The 25,489-nt window shown below is 35.4% G+C and overlaps 4 protein-coding genes across 5 annotated transcripts; 3 read left to right on the top strand and 1 right to left on the bottom strand.

Annotated features, from left to right (window-relative positions):
• Positions 1-1,348: 1,348 nt before the first annotated feature.
• LOC125202693 (quinone oxidoreductase PIG3-like) lies at positions 1,349-3,627 on the top strand. The gene is made up of 6 exons (XM_048101142.1): positions 1,349-1,678; positions 2,227-2,406; positions 2,543-2,624; positions 2,699-2,806; positions 2,940-3,098; positions 3,262-3,627. Exons 1-6 carry the CDS (start codon positions 1,427-1,429, stop codon positions 3,459-3,461), a joined length of 981 nt encoding a protein of 326 aa, XP_047957099.1. The 5' UTR covers positions 1,349-1,426; the 3' UTR covers positions 3,462-3,627.
• Positions 3,628-3,760: 133 nt separating this feature from the next.
• On the bottom strand, positions 3,761-9,447 carry LOC125202692 (beta-galactosidase 8-like). 2 transcript variants are annotated; one of them, XM_048101140.1, is made up of 19 exons: positions 9,220-9,447; positions 9,037-9,132; positions 8,353-8,465; positions 8,152-8,218; positions 7,994-8,086; positions 7,736-7,879; positions 7,524-7,612; positions 7,341-7,446; positions 7,161-7,248; positions 6,889-7,007; positions 6,485-6,649; positions 6,058-6,257; positions 5,850-5,956; positions 5,439-5,548; positions 5,198-5,305; positions 4,856-4,966; positions 4,507-4,718; positions 4,065-4,392; positions 3,761-3,967 (listed from the first exon to the last, which is right to left on the bottom strand). In XM_048101140.1, the coding sequence occupies exons 1-19, from the start codon at positions 9,409-9,411 to the stop codon at positions 3,857-3,859; spliced, it is 2,559 nt and encodes an 852-aa protein (XP_047957097.1). In that variant the 5' UTR covers positions 9,412-9,447; the 3' UTR covers positions 3,761-3,856. The 2 variants fall into 2 exon arrangements, with proteins under 2 accessions (XP_047957097.1, XP_047957098.1); XM_048101141.1 differs by lacking the exons at positions 8,353-8,465; positions 9,037-9,132; positions 9,220-9,447 and having other exon boundaries at positions 7,994-8,082; positions 8,152-8,180.
• A 1,126-nt stretch (positions 9,448-10,573) lies between these two features.
• On the top strand, positions 10,574-12,814 carry LOC125202694 (transmembrane protein 184C-like). Its single transcript, XM_048101143.1, has 4 exons — positions 10,574-10,956; positions 11,048-11,170; positions 11,350-11,640; positions 12,457-12,814. Exons 1-4 carry the CDS (start codon positions 10,693-10,695, stop codon positions 12,664-12,666), a joined length of 888 nt encoding a protein of 295 aa, XP_047957100.1. The 5' UTR covers positions 10,574-10,692; the 3' UTR covers positions 12,667-12,814.
• Positions 12,815-21,231: 8,417 nt separating this feature from the next.
• Positions 21,232-22,838, top strand: LOC125214472. Its single transcript, XM_048115518.1, has 3 exons — positions 21,232-21,902; positions 22,218-22,576; positions 22,661-22,838. Exons 1-3 carry the CDS (start codon positions 21,287-21,289, stop codon positions 22,691-22,693), a joined length of 1,008 nt encoding a protein of 335 aa, XP_047971475.1. The 5' UTR covers positions 21,232-21,286; the 3' UTR covers positions 22,694-22,838.
• The last annotated feature ends 2,651 nt before the right edge of the window (positions 22,839-25,489 follow it).

Here is a 25,489-nt window from a genome sequence, read left to right as displayed (position 1 = left end):
GTTATTTTTGTTTTTTCACTTTTTATTATTGATTTATTTTATTACTTGATTATTGGAGTACATGTATGTTGTAATAAATTTGCATAATAACAATATAATTCTACATCACATTTTCAATCTCGAAAATTTTGCACTACATTAAATTTTGATTGTTTTATTAATTATTAATTTATTTTATTCAATGATTATTACATTTATCTCTATATATCTTTTCAAATATCATGTGAATTATTCTTCCAAAATAATCATGTGAACCACTCTTCCATAAAATGACGTGAACTACTTCATTTTTTATTATTTCATTTTAATTTATTATTTTTTATTATTTGCTACTACATTGTGCTTCACTTTTCTATATATATCCCACTTAACATGTAGAACTCATCACAGAAGCAAACCAAATCATCCAAATTATCGCCCTTTCATTCTTGTTTTGATAAATTTGGTTTTATGGATCCAAATAATCCAAACTATCGCCCTTCTTTCCCAAACTATTTTAATTCCCAAAATTATCAATAATCATCGATTATCCAAGTTTTAAAACTATTTTAATCCTCAAATTTCATCACATAATTATACATTACATTGGAAGATTTATTTTATTTTAACACTAATTGCCCCTTTTAAAACTCTTACATAATTATACATTACATTGTAAGATTTATTTTATTTTCTCACTAATTGCCCATTTAAAACTCTTAAATTTTGTGTATGTATATTTTTGTCCATTTCCATATACTCCGTCCCTACTTATATGATTAATAACACATCCCATAGAGATACTAGATTATTCCGTACTGAGACATCTTTCCCTCCAGGTGAAATTATACTATTGATACTTCGAGTGACCTGCAAAACATAGTTAAAAATTGAAAAAATCACATAAAGCTAATTATATCAATCTCATTTGTTGAGCTTTTGTATTCCCTCGACCTTTTTTATTCAATCTATTCAAAATTACGATAACAATGATTTCACGATTAAATCTCTTCGAGTAGTGAGAAAAAATAAATTGTATGCACATTATTAAATTTTAGAGCTCACACATGATATTTTAATTCAATACTATTCCCTCCGTCCATAATTCATCGCCTTGTCATTTCAATCCATTATTTGAATCTTGGTTATTTTATTATGAATAGTAAGTAGATCCACGTTTCATTGCCTCATTTTCTTTTGTCTTTTATTATAAAAATGAGACAATTGTATGCAAAATTTTATATCTACATTTAGAGCAGTATATTTTAAATTTAAAACTTAAAATATGAACATTTTACTACAGTAACTCTTATTTTTGAATTCAAAATTTTACATTCATGATTCCTCCGTCAGCAAGATTCACCATAGTTCTTAGTCATCACACTTGAATGATTGATAATTTCTCATCCCAAAATCAGAACATAAACCGCCGGCGACGAAGAAAACCATGAAGGCGATAGTGATCACAGAAGCAGGCGGCCCCGAAGTCCTTCAATTGCAACAAGTGGATGCCCCCAAAATCAAAGACAACGAGGTTTTGATCAGAGTTGCCGCCACCGCTCTCAACAGAGCCGACACACTTCAGCGCCTGGGCAGGTACCCTCCCCCTAAGGGCGAGAGCGAGTTTCCCGGCCTTGAATGCTCCGGTATCGTTGAAGCCGTCGGCAAAGATGTCCACCGCTGGAAAATCGGCGATCAGGTTTTTCCTCTTGAGATTGTTGCTTGCGGCAACTGTTTGATGAAATGTCTAATTGAATTTGAACTCCGGCGATGCCAGAGTGAGAGATGAGCATTGTTTACATCTGTAGAAAGTGCATAATTGTCGATGGTGGAGTTTTATGGCCCTAATTGTTTATAATTAGATTATGCGAGCTATGAAATTCTACTAATTGGGATTAACAGGGCCTAATTGGGATGGATGTACACAAGTTTTCACCTTTGTGATTGTTGCTTGCATCAACTGTATGATGAAATGCCTAGTTGAATATGAACTCAGGCGATGTCATCGTTTTCCTATTGGTGATTCTTATGATCATGCTTATTATTGAATGAGAGTTTAACAACACTGTTTACAACTTTAGAAAGTGCATAATTGTTGGCGGGGGAGATTTATGACCCTAATTGTTTAGTGAGATTATGCTAGCTATAAATTTCTACTTGGGATGGCTACACAGTACATCTGGATGTACACAAGTGTTTACCTTTTGTGATTATTGTGAAGTGCTGATGTAGCTGTGTGTTATAAAGGTGTGTGCTCTTGTTGCTGGAGGGGGATACGCCGAGAAGGTTGCTGTTCCTGCTGGCCAAGTTCTTCCTGTTCCGCCTAATATTTCGTTGCAAGACGCAGCTAGTTTTCCGGAGGTAGCATGCACGGTGTGGTCCACCGTGTTTATGATGAGCCACCTGTCACAAGGGGAAACCTTCCTGGTATGTTTTCCATTTGTTATCAATCAAGTGCCGTGTTCAAAATCTGTTGATTGTATTAAATCCGACGAGGCTGTATTACTGCTTTGGCCTTAGTATTGTTGTTTCTGTTATTTGACTCATTCACGTGTAACCTCAGATACATGGGGGCTCCAGTGGCATCGGCACATTTGCTATTCAATTGGCTAAGCACCTTGGAGTCAAGGTTTTCGTCACTGCAGGTTACTGCAAAGATGAACATTTACTTATTAGCAAAGCTGGCATATTTTATTGATGATTTATAACCGACATACAGGAAGTGAAGAAAAATTAGCTGCTTGCAAGGAACTCGGAGCTGATGTCTGCATAAATTACAAGACTGAGGATTTTGTTTCACGTGTTAAGGAAGAAACTGCAGGGAAAGGTTGTATGGTTGACTGAACTAGTAAAATTCTTTAATTTTTCGGTGTTGAGTACTTGAGAAAGATTTTCTGCACTCAAGTTTCCTTTCCTATCAACACACCATTTGTTCTATCTCTGATTTTCATCAATAACAGGTGTGGATGTCATCTTAGATAACATTGGCGCCTTATACTTGCAACGAAACCTTGAAAGCCTAAACATCGATGGGAGGCTTTTTATAATAGGTTTTATGGGTGGAACAACCACCGAAATCAACCTTGCCAGTTTGCTATCAAAGCGCCTTACAGTGCAGGGTAAGTTGCTCGAGCCTTACTGGCATTAGAAAGAATCACATAGAAGCTCCAGTGAGAGCTGTGGCACATTCTTTTGATTTATGTTATTCACAGTTACCTACAACTTAACTAAGTTGATGACTGGCATTTTAAACTAAATAAATGTACATTTACTTGTTTACAGCTGCCGGTCTGCGAAATAGGAGCCTAGAGAACAAAGCCGCGATTGTAAATGAGGTCGAGAAACATGTGTGGCCAGCAATAGCTGAAGGCAAGATTAAACCAGTGGTTTATAAGCGTCTTCCACTAGAAGAAGCCGCAGAAGGTCACCGGATCATGGAAAGCAGCAAGCATATCGGAAAAATTATCCTGCTTGTTCCATGAAGATTTGTTGGGAAGATACTTATGTAATAAGTAATAAGTTTGTAAGAACCAAAGTCTGTCTTGTTTTGAATACAGCTGCCTCTTCACCACAGTTGTGCCTTTGTTCATATATGTAATATAATGGGGAAAAATCTCCCTTGTCGGGAAATTACAAGTTATTTGCATCTGCTATTGTCAAAGTTTCTGATTAGAATGTTCAATTGTTTTAAAGGGGATTTCGATTAATTCAAGCAATGGATACAATCCCAATCATACCCATTATCATGACAAAATGCATCAGCAGTTGATTACATACAGAATCATCCTGAGAAGATAATGTTTTGATAAATGCATACATACAATGTTGAATGGTTGATGAAATTTGAAAGCTATAGGTTGAAAAGCAGTCAACTGTCTCAACCTAGACAAAGAGCTTCAACTGCCAAGGTTTTGGTAAGATTTCGACAGGGGTCTCCAAGCGTCTCTGTCGAGATGGGAATCGAACATCTTTCCTTTCCCACACATTCCTGTATGATACCACTTACCACGTCAGCTTCAGCAAGATAAAATGTAACAAACACAACAGTGATTCATACAGTCTACTGATCATTAACATGAAATTACCTTCTTAAGATATGTTGAGACATCGGCATGACAAGTCCCTGGCCGGTGTGCTCCACAACTTCCTTGAGGGTTCCCAAGGCTCGCAAAACGAATAGAATCAATCTGCTGTCCCGTTTCACAGGACAGTCGAAGCTCTGGTGTCGTGGATGCAAACCCTACTCCCTGTTCCCAAGTATCAGCCTGTGGAAGGTCATCCTCTGTTACACGCCCGCATATCACTTGCCCGATTTGAGCTACCACAGAGATGGTCCTAGGGTCCCCACCAAGCTCCTCATGGATGACTAGTAAGTTCTCACTCTGTTGCAACCACGAACGTGGAATATGATACCTAGAGAAGATTCATTAACGAGAAATGAAGAGTTTAGCAGAAGAGCTGAAGTGGATTTCTGAAGATATATTCATTATAGAACTTTGAAAGAAGCTAAGTGAAGTGTCTACTCACAATGTTTGAGCTGGTTGGCCGCACTTCTTCAAACATTTTGACGCGTCATAAGTTCCTCTATAGTCACATGGCTCTGTGCATCCACTTGATGGTGAAAGATACTGAGACCAATACCGCCCTATGCTCAGACCGTTCACCCATGCTTGGCCTTTCCCCATCCCGGAAAGATTTAGTGATACAGGGCCATTCCCTTCTGGAGCAAGGAATGTGGTCTGATGATACAGGTAGAATGTCAAATCGAGCATGCTATTCTTAATGCATGCCATGTCTATGTGTTATACATACTCCATTTCTCTTCTATAAAGAAAAAGAGACATCTCTAGCTTACTAGCTGCAGCATACAATTTACCTTGTACCATGTCAAACTGCGATTAAGTGGTAAATCACCTTTGTCCGTCCATATTGAACTATTCGCGAGAGAAACATTCTGAAGCCCAAGATATTCACCTTCAAGTCCAACCTGAATGAATACAAGTTGTGGAACAATAGTTGTTACAATGGAAAATGCTGTGTATAGAAACAAATATATGCTAGAATTACTAGACACAGTTCCTTTCTCTTTGTAATATCCACCAGGAATGTGAACATGAAATCTGAGAAATGCTAGATTTGATTCCAGGTTCAGTTCGAGTTAGGTTTTTATTACGTGATGCACGTAAACACTTCAATGAATCGAGGTATAACTGAGTACCTGATAGGTCCATTGTGAAGACGAAAGATCCTCTTCTGAACCCTTCAATCCAGTTAGAACAACCGAGTGTATTCCTGCCCCTTGGATATCAAACCATGGCCCATAGTTCTGAAGAAATTATGTTCCAAACTTTAATGTAATATCCCTTTCAATACTATGTTTGAGAAGAGGAGTTTTTGCATTGTAAGTGATAGACTTGATGAGATCTGAGAGAGAATTATAAAACTCTAACACCTCGTACCTGTAAACCAACCATCATACTCAATATATCTACTGTGTTGCTCCCACTGTGAAACTCAACCGTAGCACTCAAATTGAAGCTGGCATCATCATGATTTCCATAATCAAATGCTGACAGCAAAGAAATCACTATGAATATCAGAGTAAAAACACATTTTGTTGCATTTGGATCAATCATAAAAAGCATGTCAATGGCTTGAAACTAATCACGAAACTATAACGTTGTTCATAGTTTCGTATAAAGAACGAACAACAAAAAAAAGCAGCAGCAAACTACAGATGAATCTGATTTGCATATTCAACGCTAATCGTCCATTCTTTGAGAAGAGGAGTTCTTGCATCACGTGTGTGAAGTAATGTGCTAATGTACAAATTCGATAGAGATAAAAAGTTAGTTGAACTAACGGCTTACCTGCTGGTTGCTTGTTAACAAACAGAAGAGCTGCATGCCCCAAGCTCCCGATAAGCAAACCTACCTCTTTGGTTCGATTTTTCTTGTTATCAGCGTTAACATCTATGCTGTGGCCATGTAGAGCAATACAGAGAAGATAAGCAAGTTCAGTATAGTATTGTTGATATGGAACATGTAAAAACAACAAAGGGAGAATGAAGCGATTTACCTTATCGTATACCACAGAAAATCACTTGTGTCTTTCGTTGTATTTATATGCTCTAGTAAACCAGATGCCTCAAATGAGCTGTTGCCCCAAACACCCGCCTCTTCTTTGTACCAACTCCAAGATGCCGATGACATTGAAGACTCGTGCATGGTGATGTTCCGAGTCAACGATTCATCATTGAGTGTTGTTTGTGAAGTAACCTTTTCCAAAGGCATAACCTCTATAAGCTTACAGAACTAAGTACTACTATTAGATTTTAGAGAACTAAACTTAGTGAAGATATCTTCTATCTGATATTCTCATAGACTGCATACTACTAATCCCGGGACCCAAAATCATATCGAAAAAGAAACATAAACAAGCAATGAAAAATGTGAAGTTGTGAAACTTCGGAAGAGGAAGTAGACAGAGGGGCGACAGTATATACCTTAGCTGTGTTGAACACAACGTTCACGCAGTCCGGAAGAATGCTCACGGACCATGCAGGAAGGAAGTAAGATTTTCCTCTGAAATCTACCGTTGCATCCGAAGAGCTACCATAATTGGCAAGAAAGGCTGCACAGTCATCCGAGGATTTGTAGTATACATGCGCCTGATCAAAAATACGACGGTTAATTTTCAGTATAAAACCATCAGAAATATAAGAGTGCATGAAAAGAAAAGTACACAATAGTTCCAGGTTTTACAACTTATTAGTTTCCCTCTTTCGCCTTTTAGTTTCCGTATCTGAGCCTCTTAGCACAGAACGGGAGTAGAACGAACGAGAACACAGAGAGAGACTTTCCACCAAGCTGAGAAGTAGCAAGACAGACTTTTAGATATAAAACATACCTCAAGATTCTCACCAAGAGAAATTTGGGTTGCATCTGCATTGACCAAATGTTCCTCACATAGTTTGATTGCGATATGAAGGTCGCGCAGGTGACCCCACTTCGGTTGATTGAGAAAACCTGCATAAATTATCACATTTGATGGAAGTTACTCAGACACATGCTTCTGCTCTTCTCACAGTGCACATAGTTGCAGATTCATTTGATTAAATGAAATTCGAAAGAAACGCATGAACATGAAGTGAAAAAACTAATCTAGATTAGAATGTTTACCATACTCATTAATTGGAGCATCATAGTCATAACTAGTGGCAACCAAAGGTCCCCCGGCTGTTCGACCAAAGTTGCTGCCGCCAAAATACTGCAAAAAAGATAAACAATGTCGGAGATAGCATTAGCTAAGAAGTCACAAGCTGCAAATAAACAATATAAAACCTACTATGGCTAACTAACCATGTAATAGTTCTGGAAAGTGCCGCCTCTTTCAAAAAAGCGTGCAACGGCAAAAGCCAAGTCTTCAACTGGTCGGAAAGGGACAGCGTATCCAAATGCTAGGAACCTATGAAAGAACATATAACTGCTGAAATCTCTAAAGACAAAAACGAGTGTGAACATCGGTGAATTGTGTAGTTTTACCATCCAACGTAGTTCTCAGTCCACATCGATGGCTTGGTTGGTGAATTTGGAGTAAACCCGTCGCAGTAAAACCCATTGCAAGTGTTTATCTGCAGCAGCGAGAATTTCATCGTCAAGCATTTGCATACGGTTTCCTTGATCACGTGTCACTTTCGACAAAGTTACAGTAACAAACTTGTGATGCATATAGTAATAAGATACTATGTACTTACAATTGGATCGGGTGCATCCTGTTGCGCACACATCACCCAAGGAACGGAAGTATTAAGACCAACAGCTGTTTCCGCAGCCCATTTGACGTATAACGCTCCATCTGCTCCATAAGCTGCTTGAACGTTTCCATATTCGTTTTCCACCTATATCGATACGAACTGTATATTCAAAACATGTTTGATATCTGAATAATTTTTGCGAGTTCAAGAGGAACATGTTCATTATTGCAGCAACCGAGTAAACAAGGGGAAGCCGACCTGCGCAAGAATAATCGGCCCTCCTTGTGATGCAAATAGGTTCGCGTCCTTCATCATGCGAACTATTTTGGCAAGAAAACGCTCCATTTCTGTCTGCACCCAAACGAAATCTTGAGCTTCTGCGTTGATACGTATAAAAAAACTAACTAGGAAAGCACCTGGAAAAGATCATTCTTTGTACGAAACTGTATTCCGGGAATGAAATGCAACCACATTGGGAATCCCCTGTTCAAACAAGGTAGAAAACATAAGTGGTTTAAATTGAGTGATTTCATCTTTGATTCAAGATAGATCGAAAAATGCTTCCAACTTCACAATGTTTATAATAAAATGAGCCCCATAATAAACGAAAGACTAACCCGTAGTTCCACTCAGCACAGGCATAGGGTCCGATTCTCAAATGTACAAAGAGGCCGGCTTTGTGAACTTCCTTCACGAACCGTATTAAGTCGAACCTGCCTTCAAAATAGTACTACATATTGAAGAAGCCAGAGTATGAGGTTACAATTTCGAAGTCAGCAAGAAAGTAGAAGCATGCTACACTTCTGTTTGTTTTTGATACTTTCAATAAAGCTAGTGAACTTGGAAACTTACTGTTCGGTTAGAACAGATAAAAACAAGTAAAATCAACTGCATACTGAAACCAAGGCGTTAAACTCGGATCAACGAGTGACAGCCATGAAACAAGAAATTAAGTAGTACTACATATAATAAACTTGTTGCATATTCTAGAGTATAAATTGATTCACATATGAGCACAATAAAGTAAGTATAATAATAGTACTAAATAGTAACATAAGAACACTCTTTAATTGCAAGAGAACAATGTCAGAAATAGTAACTACGGTTCGAACACAATCAAGTACTAAATAACTAAATATATATACTCTTCAACTAAATTAAACTGAATTTAAAAGTACTACTCTTGACATAGTATTTCGGATTGCTTCGACACATGTGATGTAACCAGACTGAACCTAGAACTCAAACTTCGCGCAATGTAAGCATAGACTCGAATCACAAGTAAACCGTAGCTAGTATACCTCTCCCTTCACAGGCTCGTGATAATTCCAGAAGACATAAGTCTCTATCACATCAATCCCTCCTTCCTTCGCCTTCCCAATGATTTCCGGCCAAACCTTCAAACCAACACACAAACCATTTGCATCTTTTACAACCTCAAACCAATTAACATAAACAAAAAACAAACTAAAATAACAGCTTACATCTGGTGTAGTGCGCGGGTAATGAACGGATCCCGACTGCAAGATCCTCCGTTTCCCATCGATGATCAACGCCTTACTATCATAACTCACTGACCTAGAAACTGCAGTTTGGAATAAACCGCAATCAAACAGTAAAACTGCAAAGACAAGTGCAGATAACAACATAGATTTTGAAGATTTAAAAGCAGACATTATTATTACTACAACCGAAGTAAGAGAAAAGCATAACTAAACTTCGTATTTATGCTGTCTGAGCTCTGAATAGATATGTGTCTTGGTGTATTTGTCGAGATCGATAGTGATGTGCTAGAAGGGAACAAATGTGGCCTGCAATCTTTGGATTATTTCACTGATAATTGCGAGAGTGAAGAATTTGTCGGTAGTTCTAGAAAAACAAACTTGAACCTTGTTTGTGATTGCGACGTAGAAGAAATCCAACTTACTGGAAGAATGTGAAAAAACATTCCGTTGTAGAAATATTTATTTTAAAATCACCTAAAGAGAGAATTTTGCCGGTAGAATATTTTACCAACGATAAAATATTCAAATGATCCATTTTATTTACATAAAAGCTATGAACATAACAATGAACTTTTTAATCTTATGCCCGCAAATGTATGATAATGTGTTTTATATGTTGGTATTATTTTATCTAGGAAATTGAACATCGTCTAATATTAGTAATATTATATAAATGGAGTAGTACGTAGTGTACTCTTTTCGTCTCACAAAAATGTCGCACTTTCCATTTTTTTTTTTTTTATTACTCTAAAAAAAACAGTTGCATTTTCATTTATTTTTTATTCATCCCAAAATAATATTTTTTTTGAACAAAATAAATCATCCGTTAATACATCTAACTATCTTTTATCTCTTTCAACAAGACTTTAATTACATATTTTTCTCTCTGTTAATAGACGGTGCTTTGTTGCCACCTTAATTTAAGAGAATGATGACAATTGAAAAGCTTATATTTTCCTTATAAAGCAGTATAAACTATGTTGTAACATAAATTTTGTGAATATTAATTAGCATATTTAATACTGTGTAAATCAAAGATAAGGAAATCGTAACCAAAAATCATACACGTAACATGTAATTAACACAACAAAGAACATTTTTTAAAAATGTGCATCATCTCTTCTTATAATTATTAACAGGTAAAAGACCATTTTTTGAAAGGTCAAAGACCAAATTATTGAGGAATTAGTAAATCATTTTACCTTTCATTTTTCCACAAAAGAGAGAAAAAATTACTCCAATTTTTCTAATTTCTACACAGTCAACAGTCAAACACACCCTTGACTTTTCTCGCATCTCAACTCTGACCGTTGAGCGATCATTGATCCACTGCTCATTGCTCAGAGAGTCAAAATTCTTCATCTCCATCCCTATATACTCAGAAAATCGAATCTACGCTTCTCAATTCACTGCAATTCTTACAGAAGAATCAAATTGAAGTTGTAGAAAACCATGGATTTCGCAAATATGGATCGGCGGCAGCTGACGTTAGCCGGTGCCGGATTCTCGGTGATGCTGACTCTGCACTACAGTTTCCAGCTGGTTTCGCAGCACCTCTTCTACTGGAAGAATCCCAAGGAGCAGCGATCCATACTCATCATCCTCCTCCTCCCGCCGGTTTACGCTGTTACCTCATTTTTCGGATTCATCGATCGCCGCGGCAGCAAGCAGTTTTTCATGCTCCTGGACTCTGTTAAAGACTGCTACGGTGCTTTGGTGAGTCGATTTCTTCTTCTTTCTTCTTCTTATCGTTGTGTTAATTTGGTGTATTGATGTTGAATTGTGTGTTTTGGTGTTGGCGGAGCAGGCAATTGCGACGTTTTTGAGTTTGATCTATAGCTATTCGAATCTCTCGTTGAGCGGAGATGCTGTGCCTGATGAGATGAAGGGGAGGGAGATTCGCCTTCCGTTTCCGATGAATCTTCTCCCGGTGAGGTTTTTCCCTTTAATCAAAGTAGTCCTTTGTGCTTTTCTGGTGTTGAATTTTATGCGCAAGAAAACTAGGGTTTCTGCAGCTCAATTGAGTTTAATAATTTGGGGGTTCTGCAAAAATGTTTTAAGCTGGATTGTTAATTATGAATTTGTGTGTTATTTTCTGGAAATCTGCAGCCTGGAACGACTCGTTTGAATCAGGAGACGTTGAGGCGTCTGAAGAGCTGGATATGGCAATTTGTGATCATCCGTCCGGTTTGTTCTGTTCTGATGATGGCATTGCAGTTCATTGGGGTGTATCCCAGTTGGCTCGGTTGGGGATTCACCGTTGTTCTGAATATATCGATTCTTTTTGCCATGTATTCGTTGCTCGTCTTCTATTACGCCTTTGCCAAAGAATTGGAACCACACGAGCCACTCTCGAAGTTCATCTGCATCAAGGGGGTTGTTTTCTTCGGTTTTTGGCAGGTAAATGCGGCTTTTCTTAATTCGTGCTCTGCTTTATATTCACTAGATAAACACAACTAAGTAGATAAATATGTGGGAGTATATCTTTAGAGCTTGTCAAATTGGATGGCGATTGCATTTCATGTTGCATGCTTCACATGTGTTCTTTCTTCGTTAAATCTATGGGATTGTTAGTTTGAATAAGAAGTTAGTATATGGGAGTTGATTCATGCTTGACTGCAAAGCTTCACCAACTAAATGGCGATTGTTGAATATCTACCAACTGAAAACTAGGTTTTGGAAAATGTATATGTTTGTGATATAGGCATAAATGCAATCAGATCTATGTATAATTCGAGTTATTACCTGGACAGTAGTTATATTTGAAAAAAATAAGTTTTTAGATACTACTACTAATCTATCTCATTGGGAGAAACCCTTGCTGCTTCTGATTGTTTGTAAGAGAAATTAATCGTTTCGGTGTATCACTGAAAATCAAGTGATGAATCTTCTCTTGTAGCCACAGTGACTAAACTTTTGAGAAGTCATGATAAATGATTCAAAACATGTTCTTCAAGATTAAGATATGAAGAAATTTGCTTTATATTACTGCATTACTACAACACTATCAGTTTCTGCTGGAAGGAAACTGCTATTAATATAACTGAAATTTCCAATGTAACGAACTTTCTTTCAGTTTCTCGCATTTTGAATCCTTCCAAAGGTTCTGTATGTTTAAAATATGATGAACATGGGGTAGAAAGTACGATGATTCTTTGTCAACTGGGCATCATAATAAAATTATTTGAACTCTGCTAATGTCGTGATGAAATGCAGGGAGTGTTACTACACATCTTGGTCGCGATGGGCGTTCTCCAATCTCATCATTTCTGGTTAGAGACAGAGAATGTTGGCGAAGCATATCAGAAGGTTTTAGTATGTGTCGAGATGATGTTCATTGCAGTACTCCATCAATATGCCTACCATGCTGCACCTTACAGTGGAGATGTAGAAGCAAAACTGAAGTTGCAGAAAAAGCATGAATGATTGTGGATAGAAGCTGCAATGGAGTACAATTTTTTATGACATGATCCTTCTTGCAGTTTTTGGAGGTTCTGAAACTGATGTATGTCTCTTTTGTACAGTTTGAGCTTTGTTTTGTTGAAATCAATATGGCGTATGTTTCTGGTCTCAATTGTACTCAATTCTTTCCTTAGTTTTCAAAATGGAATGATTACAATATACAAAGCACAACCTTGATGATCAGATGAAACCCTTAAAAAGAGTGATTATTTTCGTTTTGTGTGTACTTGATATTGGACTGAGCTAAGTAAGCCCAAGCCTAATTTGGGCTTTTAAAGAAAGAGCTAAGCCCAAGCCTTATTTTGGGTTTTGGAATTTTCATTTATTAAATGATGGACTGAAAAGAAAAGGAGTAGCTCATCAAAAAAGTGCGCGTAGTAATTCTTTAGAAGTTTCATTTTACTTAGTATATAGGCTATAGCCTTTATTTTGATAATAGCAGTATATAATTATGAATTTACTATTTAATCCTTTACTCACAGCTCCCAAATTAAATACTTACCAAATTCAAATTGCTTCGAAGCTTCATATGTCTGCAGTGCATATGAACAATTGATGATTATGTTAAATTTGATGTAAAATGCTTTGCATTTCGTAACTTCATGTCTGTAGTGCATATGAACAATTGACGATTATGTTAAATTTGATGTAAAATGCTTTGCATTTTCTTTGATATGTTTATGCAAAATATACTGGGTCACTGGGAATTGGGTGTTATGCAATTTCAATGAAATTATGAAAAAACAATCAAATTTTTAATGATGTAATAATATTTGGTAAGCATTTATGAGTATGAAAACGATGGGCTGCGTGTTTATCACAAGCTTATTCCCTTCTGTTAAATTCTCTCAATTCTGTCTCACATCGACTTGGTGATGATCCAATCTAATCTATATAAGTTGGATAACCCTCTCCCTTATGAGGCCTTTTAAGGGGTGAGTGACCCATTTCTAATATGGTATCAGAAGCGAGGGCCCAAGTCGATGATGGTTTATCTCTTTATCTCTTTCTCTTGCCTACCCACGTGATGGAAGTCCGATGTGTCATTCCGGCCCACACGTGAGGGGGCGTGTTAAATTCTCCAACCCCTTATGAGGCCTTTTAAGGGGTGAGTGGCCAATCATGGCCCATTTCTAATATGGTATTAGAGCGGGCCCAAGTCGATGATGGATTTCTCTTTATTTCTTATCTACCTCACGAGTGGAAGACCGATGTCCTTTCCGGCCCACATCGATGATGATTCTCTCTTATCTCTTGCATTGCCTACCCACGTGATGGAAGACCGATGTCCTTTCCGGCCCACACGTGAGGGGGCGTGTTAAATTCTCTCAATTCTGTCCCACATCGACTTGGTGATGATCCAATCTAATCTATATAAGTGTGGATAACCCTCTCCCTTATGAGGCCTTTTAAGGGGTGAGTGGCCCATTTCTAATACTTTTTTTTCTTTTTCTATTTGAGAAAGCATATACTACAATTAAATTGGTACGACATTTCTCTTCAACTAAATCGGGATTCGAATCATCTTTGTACACGCAAAATCCGTGAAACATTGAATTGGTGCCCAATATATATATCTACTAATTAACTAACACATCACCTTGTATCAATTGTATGAGCTTCCAAATCTTAAACTAAAATTTTCTTGATCAGGCAACAAAGTCATGGGATCCAAACTTACATGTTTGTGGCTATAAATTGTAAGAAATTGGTAAGCAAAAACCAAAAATTAATTTGAGGTAAATAGGAATCTTTGTAATCCTATCCAATCAAGCATCATCCATTTTGTCCTAATCATCAAGTGGATGTGGCTCGTTTGGATACACAATTACTCTCGATTCTTCCTTTGAATTTCCCATACTATTTAATTTTATTTATTACGCCTCCTTTCATTTTATTTTTCCACATTTTTCAACACTTCACCCATGCCACACATTGCGTCCCCATTTACAAAATATTGGTCCTTCCATTTTAAATTAATTGTTTCATATTTTTATTTTGTTTATTAGAAGCATGATTCACATACACTAATTAAACTACTACTAAGGTATATATAGATGTGATCAAATTAGAACCACATCCTTAATGCAAAACTAAGACCAAATAATTATTATAGGACATGAGAACATGATCAATAAATACTGATTTATACTGATTTTTTCCATGTATATATGAATGCAGATTTTTCATTTGTGATAGTGATTTTACTACTATAATATTGATCAACCATTTACAATCAATTTTCAAAATGAAGTCAAGTCAAAATCTCAAAATTTGAGATGTGAATGGTCCAACGACTTGTCCTAAAGTAAGAAACAAAAATTGGTAGGTGTAGACAATTTGTGAAACTCCTAGAAATAATTAATTTGGAGGGGTCCAAAAAATATTTTAGGCAATTATTTTATATTTAGAATGAAAGATAATATTATAGTGATCCATCCCTTTTCATTTAGTTAGGGGTGTTGGATGATTATGCAGAAAGAGATAAAGAGAAGCATTTGTATTAAAGCTTTTGGTCGGCGGTTCCACATCTTGGAACCTATCGCACTACGTCGTTTTCAATCTCAAAATCTTGAATTTTGGTTTTCTATTTACATGTGAAATTGTACATATACATAAATTTTGGGCACCAATGATATAATAGAGAGGTTGGAAAGTGGCATCCCCTTTTAAGAAAAGAATCTGTATTGTTATTGTATTATCTAATCCAATTTAGATTATTTTTTTGTGAAAGTGGACAGAAAATTAAAGATTTTAGTTTCATACATTAATGATTAATCATTCTACTATTAGATACTTGCATCTTCATTTTTTTAAATGCATAGATATTACATACTTATATATAAATGTAAAATCATGTGAGTATTTATTATAGTGTATTTATTTATATATGATGTTATACATAGGGGATAGTAAAATATTATAATTATAGAGGCGGTTTCAGTAAAAGAAAAATTAAAATAAGAATTTTGAGAACTGAAAATTATATAAACTCTTTTATATATATCAGTTGCATGACAAAAAGTATCAGTTGCTGTTATTGAATCATAAACTAATATTAAGTCGAATGCTTATATATTTTAATGTCAATTGATATTAATATATTTACGAACTAATATAATTTTATATTCTAACTTTAAGAAAACTTTTGAAATTAACCATCACCTATAATCAATTAATTAAGTTTATACATATGTACTATGGTGCATGCATGTGTTTTTTTAGGAACATGGTTCCAATTTTACTAAATGGGTGATCATCAGATCATGGTTGATTTCTATGAAGAATATATAATAATATATTTTCTTTCTCTTTTTAATATATTTTATAAATTATTAGTATCTCTTTATGGCCATCATAGACCACAAAAATTAGTGATTTAGATTGATTCACAATTTTCAAGGACAAAAAGCTTTCCTTTCATCTTCTCATTAATAAAGTAGGTAATGGGGAGGAAAGTGCAAGAATATTTGAGAGAATGAGGAATGAAGAAGATTCTTTCAACTTTCCGGCACGAATTGGTTGTTCAGTTGTTCTCTCTCTTTTTTCCTATGTAAAGGCACTAATAAGGAATCAAATTTAGTAAAATTAGGTTTGATAAAAGGATCACTTGTTCCTATTAAATAATCATAATTTTAAAATTTTAAATCTCGTATATAAATCGACAACAAGAAATACTAGTGATAGAGTAGAGTTTATAATAAACTTGAAATAATTAACAATGCCTTAAATGTAGCTAGTATAGTATATATGCTTAAGGGGATAAACTTGAAAAGTATTAAAGTCATTGAAATTCATAAATGAATCTAGAACTATATTTCTTGAATGAATGAAGCGTATAAATTCAAAAAAATAATTAGAAATAAAAATTTTATATTTATCTTCTAAAATAGGTATCGATAAAATATTGTGAATTCTGAAAAAAATTGATTGAATTAATAAACCAATCGATTTGGACCGAGATTTTAATAAAATACTTAGGACTCGTTTGATAAAAAAGATGGGATATGAGAAGATATGTAAAACAAGATAAGAAATACGGGCTTCATGTCAAGATATGCAAAGATATGATTTTATCTATTGTTGTTTGATAAAAAAGAAATTATCTAAATTTGTATTGTATATTAAATAACATGGCTTAACTTGACAAATTGGTGAGATACTCAGTTACATAAACAAGGTTAATGTTATAATTTTGGTAAGATTAGATAGGGCTCTGGTCTTATATTGGGCTTTAAGTTAAGCTTAACTATGATATTAAACAATTAAAAATGTCCATATATAATTCTCTATCTTAGTATTACTAACTTATCAAACATGCTTTTAGTGTTGAATGAAATGAGGGTGCGATTAAACTGATTTTATCTATTGCGAATAGAATAAAATAAACTCTCGCTTTTATTATTAAAAAAAATAAATAAAAATAAAATAATAATAATAATAATAATAATAATAATAATAATTTGAAAAATTATACTATTACTTTAGTTTAAAGTAATAACGCCGTTGGTCATATACACTGAACTGTACCCAATATCTTATGGAAATTTCTAACCTGCGTCACGTTATGGGCAAAATCAACTCTCTAATTATCTTCAAAATTTTAACCATTTAATAGGTATGGGTTAGTATTTTCAAGAAAATGATTGTTCATATGAATCATATCTTGCATTCACTTCGGATCTTTTGACTCCATACATATTACTCCATGAATCGTAACATTCTTGAAATACATTGTGCATACAAATTTTTATTCTGTATTAATAAATGTTAAATAAATAGGAATGAATCTTGTAAATTTGTATTGAGCATGAAACTCAACAGATTTGTCCTAAATAGAATTCCACAGTTACAACATGCTTTAGGTGTGAACAATATTAAAATAACAGCAATTAAAGAGACAATTGTTATAGTACTAGTTTGACTTAAATTAAATAAGTTAAATAAATTTATAATTAAATGGCCATCACATTTTGGTCAATAATTGCAAGTTGCAATCGAGTGCACGCAAATATAGCAGAATATACCAAATCTAACTAAGCAAGCCAGCACTGTCACATGCAATTAGATTCTATATTTAAATCCTTAATTTGGCCGAGGAAATTCTTAATGCCATGAGATGACAAACAAGATCTTCAATTTAAAAAATAATAATAATTGCTTATTCAAGTAGTGATTATTTTTTTATTTAAGTGTCACTTTATAGCAAAAATCAGTAACACCATGTTGCTTCATAAAATATAAGTGGCTAATTAGATGATTATAATGCACCACTGCGTTTGACTCCCATTAGTATTCTAAAAGTTAGATCACACATCCATAAAATTCCCAACTTTCAAATAATTAAATACTACTCCATGATTTGTTATATTGCTGCAAAATATCCACACGTGAAATATCACAGGACTCAATTCTAGCCCAACATTACTACCTAACACAAAAATTATTAATGGATGTCACTCGATTATAATCAAATACCTCGATAAAAATGGAACACCTAACATTAGAAAAAATGCCTAAATCTCAATAATTACTAAACCAGATGTATTGGCATATATCATCACCAAAATACGTGGTCCAAACCAATTAAAATAATTAACTTCTTTTACCAGTTTTCATTCCTTTAAACTACTAGTAGTATTTGATAATAGTGGCAATAAAAAAAACTTTGAAAGAGAAAAAGGAGAAGAGCCGTTAGAGGACATGCCGTAATACAGTGTGCTTTAGTAGTGGGATCTGAGCATATAATAAAAAAAGTGATAATTAATAAAAGTAGCTACTACAATATCGATATATTTGCTAAACAAAATAGGTTAGCGTGAATAAGTATGCCATTTGTAAATTTTCACATTATAGTCTATCGCGTTGATTTTGTGTTGTTTGCACCGTCAGTAATTTTTTGTAAACTTTAATTGTTAATTTTAAAATTTGAGTATTTATATATTTATTGAAAAAAATTTAAAAGCAGCTCATTTTTCTGTTTAGGAAAGTGCACCTTTTTCAGCTGCAAATAAAAAGAGGCAAAGGTCGGTGAAGAAAAGGGGCTGCGCATTACGATTTACGCATTGAACAGGCTGTGGGCCACGTGATGGGCCTACCCGCAACCCATGAATCTTCATATAATTTTTCTGTTTTCCTCTTTTCCTCATAAATTATCAACACATTAATAATATATTTTCAGTTATCCTAAATGAAGTAACGTGTATTTTGTATCATCGGACGCATGGTGTAAATATTATGTTTATTTCATCAAAACTGCTAAAAAAAGGTTTATTCATAAAACATTTTCAAATACATAGATATGGAGACAAATAGTGAAAGGTTTAATTAGTTTGGTGGATGAGATAAATAAGATTAACGTAATAACGTAAGATTAAATTATTTAATTTTGTGTCTGGTTTGGTTGGTTGAGATTAAGATAAATTAAAGGATTTTGACAAAATGAAGAAAAATTAGGGGAAAATTGAATTATTTATCAATTTTACCGTATCATTCGAACCACACAATTATATACACGTCTAAAAAAAGGTTGAATTCGAACATAACAATTTTTTTAGTCATGAAAGATCTTCAACTTCGGTTTTACAGCCATCGAATGCTAATTAATTTTTTTTTTTGGATTTTGACTATCGACATGCTACCTTGCATATTCAACAATCCATATTTTAGCTAATAGTAAAAGCAATACTATATTTTTATGATACTACTATTAGAAATTCCTAGTATTAATTATAAATGTTGTCATCTCCTTGCAATGTCAGTTTGATTAATATTACAGGAATAGACAAGTGAACGTGTGTATCTTTAAATGCTAAACTAGGATATTTTATTGTAGAACGAAATTAAATCTTACTCAACCAATCAAAAGGCGCATATATAGTCAATGTAAGGTTATCTCCTACGGCGCCCTTCCCGTTCGCCCGTCGGGGACGGGCGACCCGACGGGCGCCATAGTGGGCGGGAAGGGCGCCCACGCCCGTCCCGGGTGTCCCTGCGATGAGGTTATCTCCTACGGCGCCCTTCCCGTTCACCCGTCGGGGACGGGCGACCCGACGGGCGCCATAGTGGGCGGGAAGGGCGCCCACGCCCGTCCCGGGTGCCCCTGCGATGAGCTCGCCCCTCCCGTCGACGGGCGAGTGGGACGGGCGCCACTGTGGCGAAGGTCGCCCGTCCCAACTCGGACGTCCGACATATTTTTTTTTTTTTTTTTAAACTCTATAAATAGGTTGAGCGGTTGCGCGCATTTACCGACATGCGGCAAAGAAATGCCCATATTCGACTTCAGGAGGATATCATCGAAGAGGTTTGGACGCGGAGGGGTGGACATTGATGTGGTTGTTTTTTTTTCTATCTACTATGTAATTTTTTTTTCCGAATGATGTATGTTTTTTTTTTATTGAAATATTCGTATTTTCCGTTCGTATTTGTGTCGAATTTTAATTCCGTGAATTTTAATTGTGAATTAATTTAATTGTGCGAGTGGAAGGGCGAGTGGGAAGGGGTGCAGTGGGAAGGGCTAGTGATGTGGCAGTGGAATGGGAGGGGCTAGTGCTGACGTGGCATGGGAAGGGCGAGTGGGAGGGGCGAATGGGAGGGGCGCCGCCGGAGATAACCTAATGTAGTACTACTTCTAGATAGACGAATCAGGAAAGAAATGTGTTCTAAAACATGTTTTCAAATTTATCAAAATGTGTTTATGTTTTATTAGAGTTGTATAAATCTTATACTTAGATCTAATAGTATGTCGATATTCATCATAACCTAATCTTATAGTACGATAAATCATCCAATTACTCAAGATTTATCAAACTTCATCATTATCTATTGTTGTATTAAAAAAATTTATACTACTAACCGTACTAAAAAATACACAAATTAATTTTAATACTATAGTATGCCCTCCATTTCTTATTTAGAGAGACGCTTATTTTCGGTAAAGAGTTCAATAATAGTGTGTTAAGTGGATAGTGAATAAGCATGAGAGATTAAAAGAGAATAAAGTAAGAGAAAGAGTTACTTTTTGTAAAAAAAATAGAAAAAACTCAATTATCTTGAATTTCTCAAAATAGAAAAATAACCCAATTAACATGGAAAGGAGAAAGTAACTTTTTAGTTCAACAAGTTCTTTGAATTTACTCAAAATCTGAGTATCTAAGGATATGATCGAAAATTTATAACTCAAATAGCCCGCATCCAGTACCTCCTATCTTGAGTAGAACTAGTCCGAAAGCCGATAAATTGACGAAATCCGTTGATTTGAGTTTTCACTTGTCACCCCTATAAAATCATTGTACGTAATTTCAATTCTAGCTATAGTACTAGTTACAGTTAAAATTCAAAATCAAATTAAATGAATATAGTTACAACTTACAACCACAGGTGGGCCATCTTCAAAAACCACTGCTATTGTCTTGTTATCCAACGGCCCAGATTTCACGGCTTTGATGAAACCGCGTCCACTCACCATCCGATCCACCCTCATACATACATATATACCCCATTGCACCAACTTCACCAGCAAAACACCACTCTCCATTTCCCTCTCTCTCTAAATCACTCACAATCGCTCTCTATATTGAAACCTATGGAATCAATCAACAGTTGGATGTCGATGAGGACGATTCTGATATCAGCTGGAGTTTTATCCGCAGCTCTGGCGCTGAAGCTGTCGATTCCGGCAGCCGTCGACGGCTTTCCGACGCTGTGGTCGGTCGTGTTGTCGTGGATGAAGCCTCCGTATCTGTACATAATCATCAACGGCATCATCATCACCATCGCCGCCACGTCTCACTTCAGCCAGAGCCACAACGAGCCTGCGGCGGCTCGATCTGATCACCTGATCTCGGCCGTAACGCCTCCGGCCGAGATTTTTCAACCGATTTCGCCTCCGGAGAATGTCGACGCAGCAGACGTGCCGGAAACGGCGCCGGAGGAGGTTGCGGCGTCGGCGTTTGAAGAGGATTTGAAACCGATGGTGGTGAACGGTTTGAAGGTTGAATTCGCGGCGGAAGTAGACGATCTGCGCGTGATTCGCGCGGAGGCTGAAGATGAGTTCGATGAATCGGCTTTGCCTTACACTCCGCCGTTGCGCGAGAGTTTTTCGCCGGAAGTTCAATTCGAGTCGCTCTTTCCGGCGAGGGAGAAACCGCTCGCTTCTTCCAGATTCGTGCACCGGAAGCCGAGTAGAACTCCTCCCGAAGGTAAATTCACTAGAAAATCTCACTGTATCTTCTATTTCCGGCGATTCAGAGCTCAATTTCAACGATCTCTACGTTTCTCGTTTGTTCTAAGCTTCGAAATCCACAAAACTTAACGGCATGGAATTCGATTAAACATGCAATTGTTGTTACGCGATTCAGAGCTCAATTTCCGCGATCTCTACGTTTCTCGCTCTGTTCCAAGCTCTGTAATCCGCAAAATTCAACAGCATTGAATTCGATTGCGATTAAGCATGAAATCGTCATTAATTTCAATTTTCTGTAATCCTAATTCACTGATGGATTGATTAATTGCAGGTGCGAGGGCGCTGCGGCGCGTAGCTCGGCCGAAGAAGCAGGAGACGCTGGAGAGCACGTGGAAGATGATAACCGAGGGGCGTCACGTGCCGCTCACGCGACACCTAAAGAAATCCGAGACGTTTGAGCAGCACGCGTCGCCCGCCATGGATCACGCCGCCGTCGTGCCAAAGTCGGAGACGTTCAAGGATCGCAGCAGCTACGACGCGCCTCCGCCGCCGAGGATCAAAAAAGAGCCGTCGCTGGGGCAGGACGAGTTGAATCGGAGAGTGGAGGCGTTCATCAATAAGATGAATGAAGATATGAGGATGCAGAGACAGGAATCGCTGCAGCAATTCCATGAGATGATCAATCGTGGGGTATAGTCTCACCTCCAATCAGATTCGCATTTTCCTTTTTCTTTCACTTTTTTGCTTTTTTATTTTTATTTTTTTATAATGCAGATAGCTTCTTTTCGAAAACAGAATCACAGTTAATTATGATGGGAATTTTTGATATTTTTAGAAGTTATGAAATTCTTTGGTTAGAGGAGTTTACAGGTTAACAGAAAAAAAGGTTTGTGTATAATATTTATTTCATTCTGTACATTAATGAATTTGTTATAGTGTTTTTGCAATTTAATTTGTTGTTACAGTTTATTCTTACGTATATGTACAAATCATGCTGATGAATACTCACAGTCCTTCAAATATTGTCTCACTTTGATTCAACACGGATTTTAAAAAATATAATAAAAAGTGAGTTGAAAAAATTAATGGGATATGAGTCTTACTTTTATATTAGTTCTATAATAAAATATAAGTAGAAAGTAGTACTGAGTTAGTGGAATATAAGTTTCACTACTGAAAATAGTAAAAAGTGAAATGAGATAAATTTTGTGGGAAAGACGAAAATGAAAAAATGGACGAACTTTCAGGTTCGAATAATAGTAAAAGCAGCCTTTTTAAATTGTGAAGTAGAATATGTGGCATACGTTGCATGGCTGTCAAGTGTCATCTTAGATTATGAGAGGTTATATTCGAGATTAACTTTTACTTCTCTACGTATAAATCTAATACTACGAACTTTGTTGGTCAATATTATACGACGTTTTTACAGAATTGAAGGGAAAAAAATAAAAAAGGATCACGGTGCTGACTGCCGACTCGTGTATATAAAGTCAAATATTTAATTAATTTATTCCACTTGATTTAGTGTCACGCCACCAATTCAACATGTTTTTAACGACCCTATTAGAACTCCTATTTCGAAATTTTATCTGACACTATTATAATGCGTATATGTTACGCGATATAGGGCTAATAAAATCATATTTTACCAATTAATTAATGCTGTTCTTTTTAATGATAATGCTTAAATCATTGTATGAATAATATTAAAGATCAATTATTATTATTGTTAATATTTGATATCACGTTGCAAAAAAATGGGACCATCTTCAGTCCAAAATGTATATTTTGTTCACCTTTATACTTTCAAAAATATTCTCCAAAAGAATACTCTGTACCTCACTATGTTTTTATTTTAATTATTCTTTTTAACGATTGACACGTGATGACTATTAAATAAATAGATATTCAATTAGTTAACTAATTTTCTCTCCATTAGGATAATACATGTTGGTTCGTTCGTTTACGTGAAACAATATCATCGTTTATACTATCAAATTGTATGCATATATTATCTCATTCTATCTCCTTCTCCTCCTTTAAATCTAAATGGTGGTGTATAATTTCGATTGAATTCTAGCTCGCAACTTCAATCGGTTTCACCATCTCTTTAATACATATTTGGTAGGCATGTTAAATTAGCACACGATAATTATTTAAGATGCACTTTAAGATAAGAATATGTTATCTCACTCTTTTGGACTATTAAATAATACACCCTTTTGAACTAATTCACTTCGGGCCTCGATAGGTCGAGATGGGCTTTGATGGTCTAAATGGACCTTATTTTATTTATCAAACAGCCAAATACTATAACTTATATATCTTGGCCTTATAATAAGTAAAAACTAACTCCCGCTCTATAATATGATGATTAGATAGATTAAGTTTTATGAATATTACTTGAGTAAGATAAATATATATGACTCTACTGAATTTTGGATCAATATCACATAGGATTAATCTTGACTTTTATCTTTAAGTCTATCGAAATATAATAAAATTACTGATAATATTAAATCAATTAAATCTTGGTCAATTTCAAAATAAGTTAATCTTGAACAACGAAATACCAACCAGCTAATTTAAGTTTAGGTGGTCTAAATTCTATGAAAAGGTTGGCTAATATGGTCCAAATCTCTTACTTATCTAAGTTAGGATTAGGCTAATTGGTAGGCTGGTCGTGGACGGTGAACCGTTGATTTGATAGGTGCTTAGTGCTTATCAAGTAAAATCAAATCTTCAAAATTTTCCAAAAAGGTCATCATTGTTTCATTTGAACTCTATATTATATCATATGATTAATTGGGCAACGTAGCAATTAATGTCGAGGAGCCAGTCTATGTCATCCCAATAATTTATTTAAAAAATAGGAGTGTGTCGACTTGTTATATGATTATTAGCCAACACAAACTGACTCAATCACCACATATGAAGTGCTTCTCCTCAATTATTCATCATCCTATGATTTCTAGATGCCACGAGCAAATAATTCAAGTTGATTAATTCTAAAATCATATACACACTTTTTTTTCCATCTATAAATAAGTGTCACATTTGAAAATAAACGTATCTCATGTTTCAAAGGTATACAATTGCAATATCCTATTTTTCGCAGTAATATGAAAAAGATAAAATTGTTTCAAGCACCGACGGAATAGGAAGTGCATCTTTTTTTAAAAAGAGGATGATGGGTTATTCGCATTTCATTTGATGGTCGGAAGCAAGTACTCTTTTGACATATTTATCCGAAAAAATAGAGATATCTATATAATTTCATTGATAAATAATATATTGATGTATTACATTATTTCATTGAGTCATTCGATCTAAATGTTACATGATCTTCAATGAAAACTCATTAATATGTTTGATTTTCATGCCAAAATCAAGAATAAAAAAGCTAAGTGGTGCTTGAACGAGGCTCATATAACATAACATTCTATACATACTATTCTCTTATGGCGCATTAATTCTATTTCATTATAATTTATAGCTAGTAGTTATGAATAAAATATTCTGTATTTTTAATTCCTTCCATCATTTCCACTTCAATTAAAAATAATACCATCATAAGGTACTATAAGGTATTGGTCTGATAAT

This window comes from Salvia hispanica, chromosome 1 (assembly GCF_023119035.1).
Source record: "Salvia hispanica cultivar TCC Black 2014 chromosome 1, UniMelb_Shisp_WGS_1.0, whole genome shotgun sequence".
Lineage (NCBI taxonomy): Eukaryota > Viridiplantae > Streptophyta > Magnoliopsida > Lamiales > Lamiaceae > Salvia > Salvia hispanica.
The sequence above is the reverse complement of the archived record's forward strand: the minus strand, read 5'-3'. Positions and strand labels throughout refer to the sequence as shown.

Coding starts and splice junctions, on each gene's coding strand:
- LOC125202694 (XM_048101143.1), top strand. CDS start 10,693: ATGGATTTCGCAAATATGGATCGGCGGCAGCTGACGTTAGCCGGTGCC. Junction 11,171..11,349: donor TTCCGATGAATCTTCTCCCG/GTGAGGTTTTTC, acceptor GGAAATCTGCAG/CCTGGAACGACTCGTTTGAA. Junction 11,641..12,456: donor TTTTCTTCGGTTTTTGGCAG/GTAAATGCGGCT, acceptor GATGAAATGCAG/GGAGTGTTACTACACATCTT.
- LOC125202692 (XM_048101140.1), bottom strand. CDS start 9,411: ATGTCTGCTTTTAAATCTTCAAAATCTATGTTGTTATCTGCACTTGTC. Junction 8,466..9,036: donor ACGAGCCTGTGAAGGGAGAG/GTATACTAGCTA, acceptor TTCAATATGTAG/TACTATTTTGAAGGCAGGTT. Junction 8,219..8,352: donor TGTGCTGAGTGGAACTACGG/GTTAGTCTTTCG, acceptor TTGTTTGAACAG/GGGATTCCCAATGTGGTTGC.
- LOC125202693 (XM_048101142.1), top strand. CDS start 1,427: ATGAAGGCGATAGTGATCACAGAAGCAGGCGGCCCCGAAGTCCTTCAA. Junction 2,625..2,698: donor CAAGGTTTTCGTCACTGCAG/GTTACTGCAAAG, acceptor ACCGACATACAG/GAAGTGAAGAAAAATTAGCT. Junction 3,099..3,261: donor AAAGCGCCTTACAGTGCAGG/GTAAGTTGCTCG, acceptor ACTTGTTTACAG/CTGCCGGTCTGCGAAATAGG.
- LOC125214472 (XM_048115518.1), top strand. CDS start 21,287: ATGGAATCAATCAACAGTTGGATGTCGATGAGGACGATTCTGATATCA. Junction 21,903..22,217: donor GAGTAGAACTCCTCCCGAAG/GTAAATTCACTA, acceptor GATTAATTGCAG/GTGCGAGGGCGCTGCGGCGC. Junction 22,577..22,660: donor ATGAGATGATCAATCGTGGG/GTATAGTCTCAC, acceptor TTTATAATGCAG/ATAGCTTCTTTTCGAAAACA.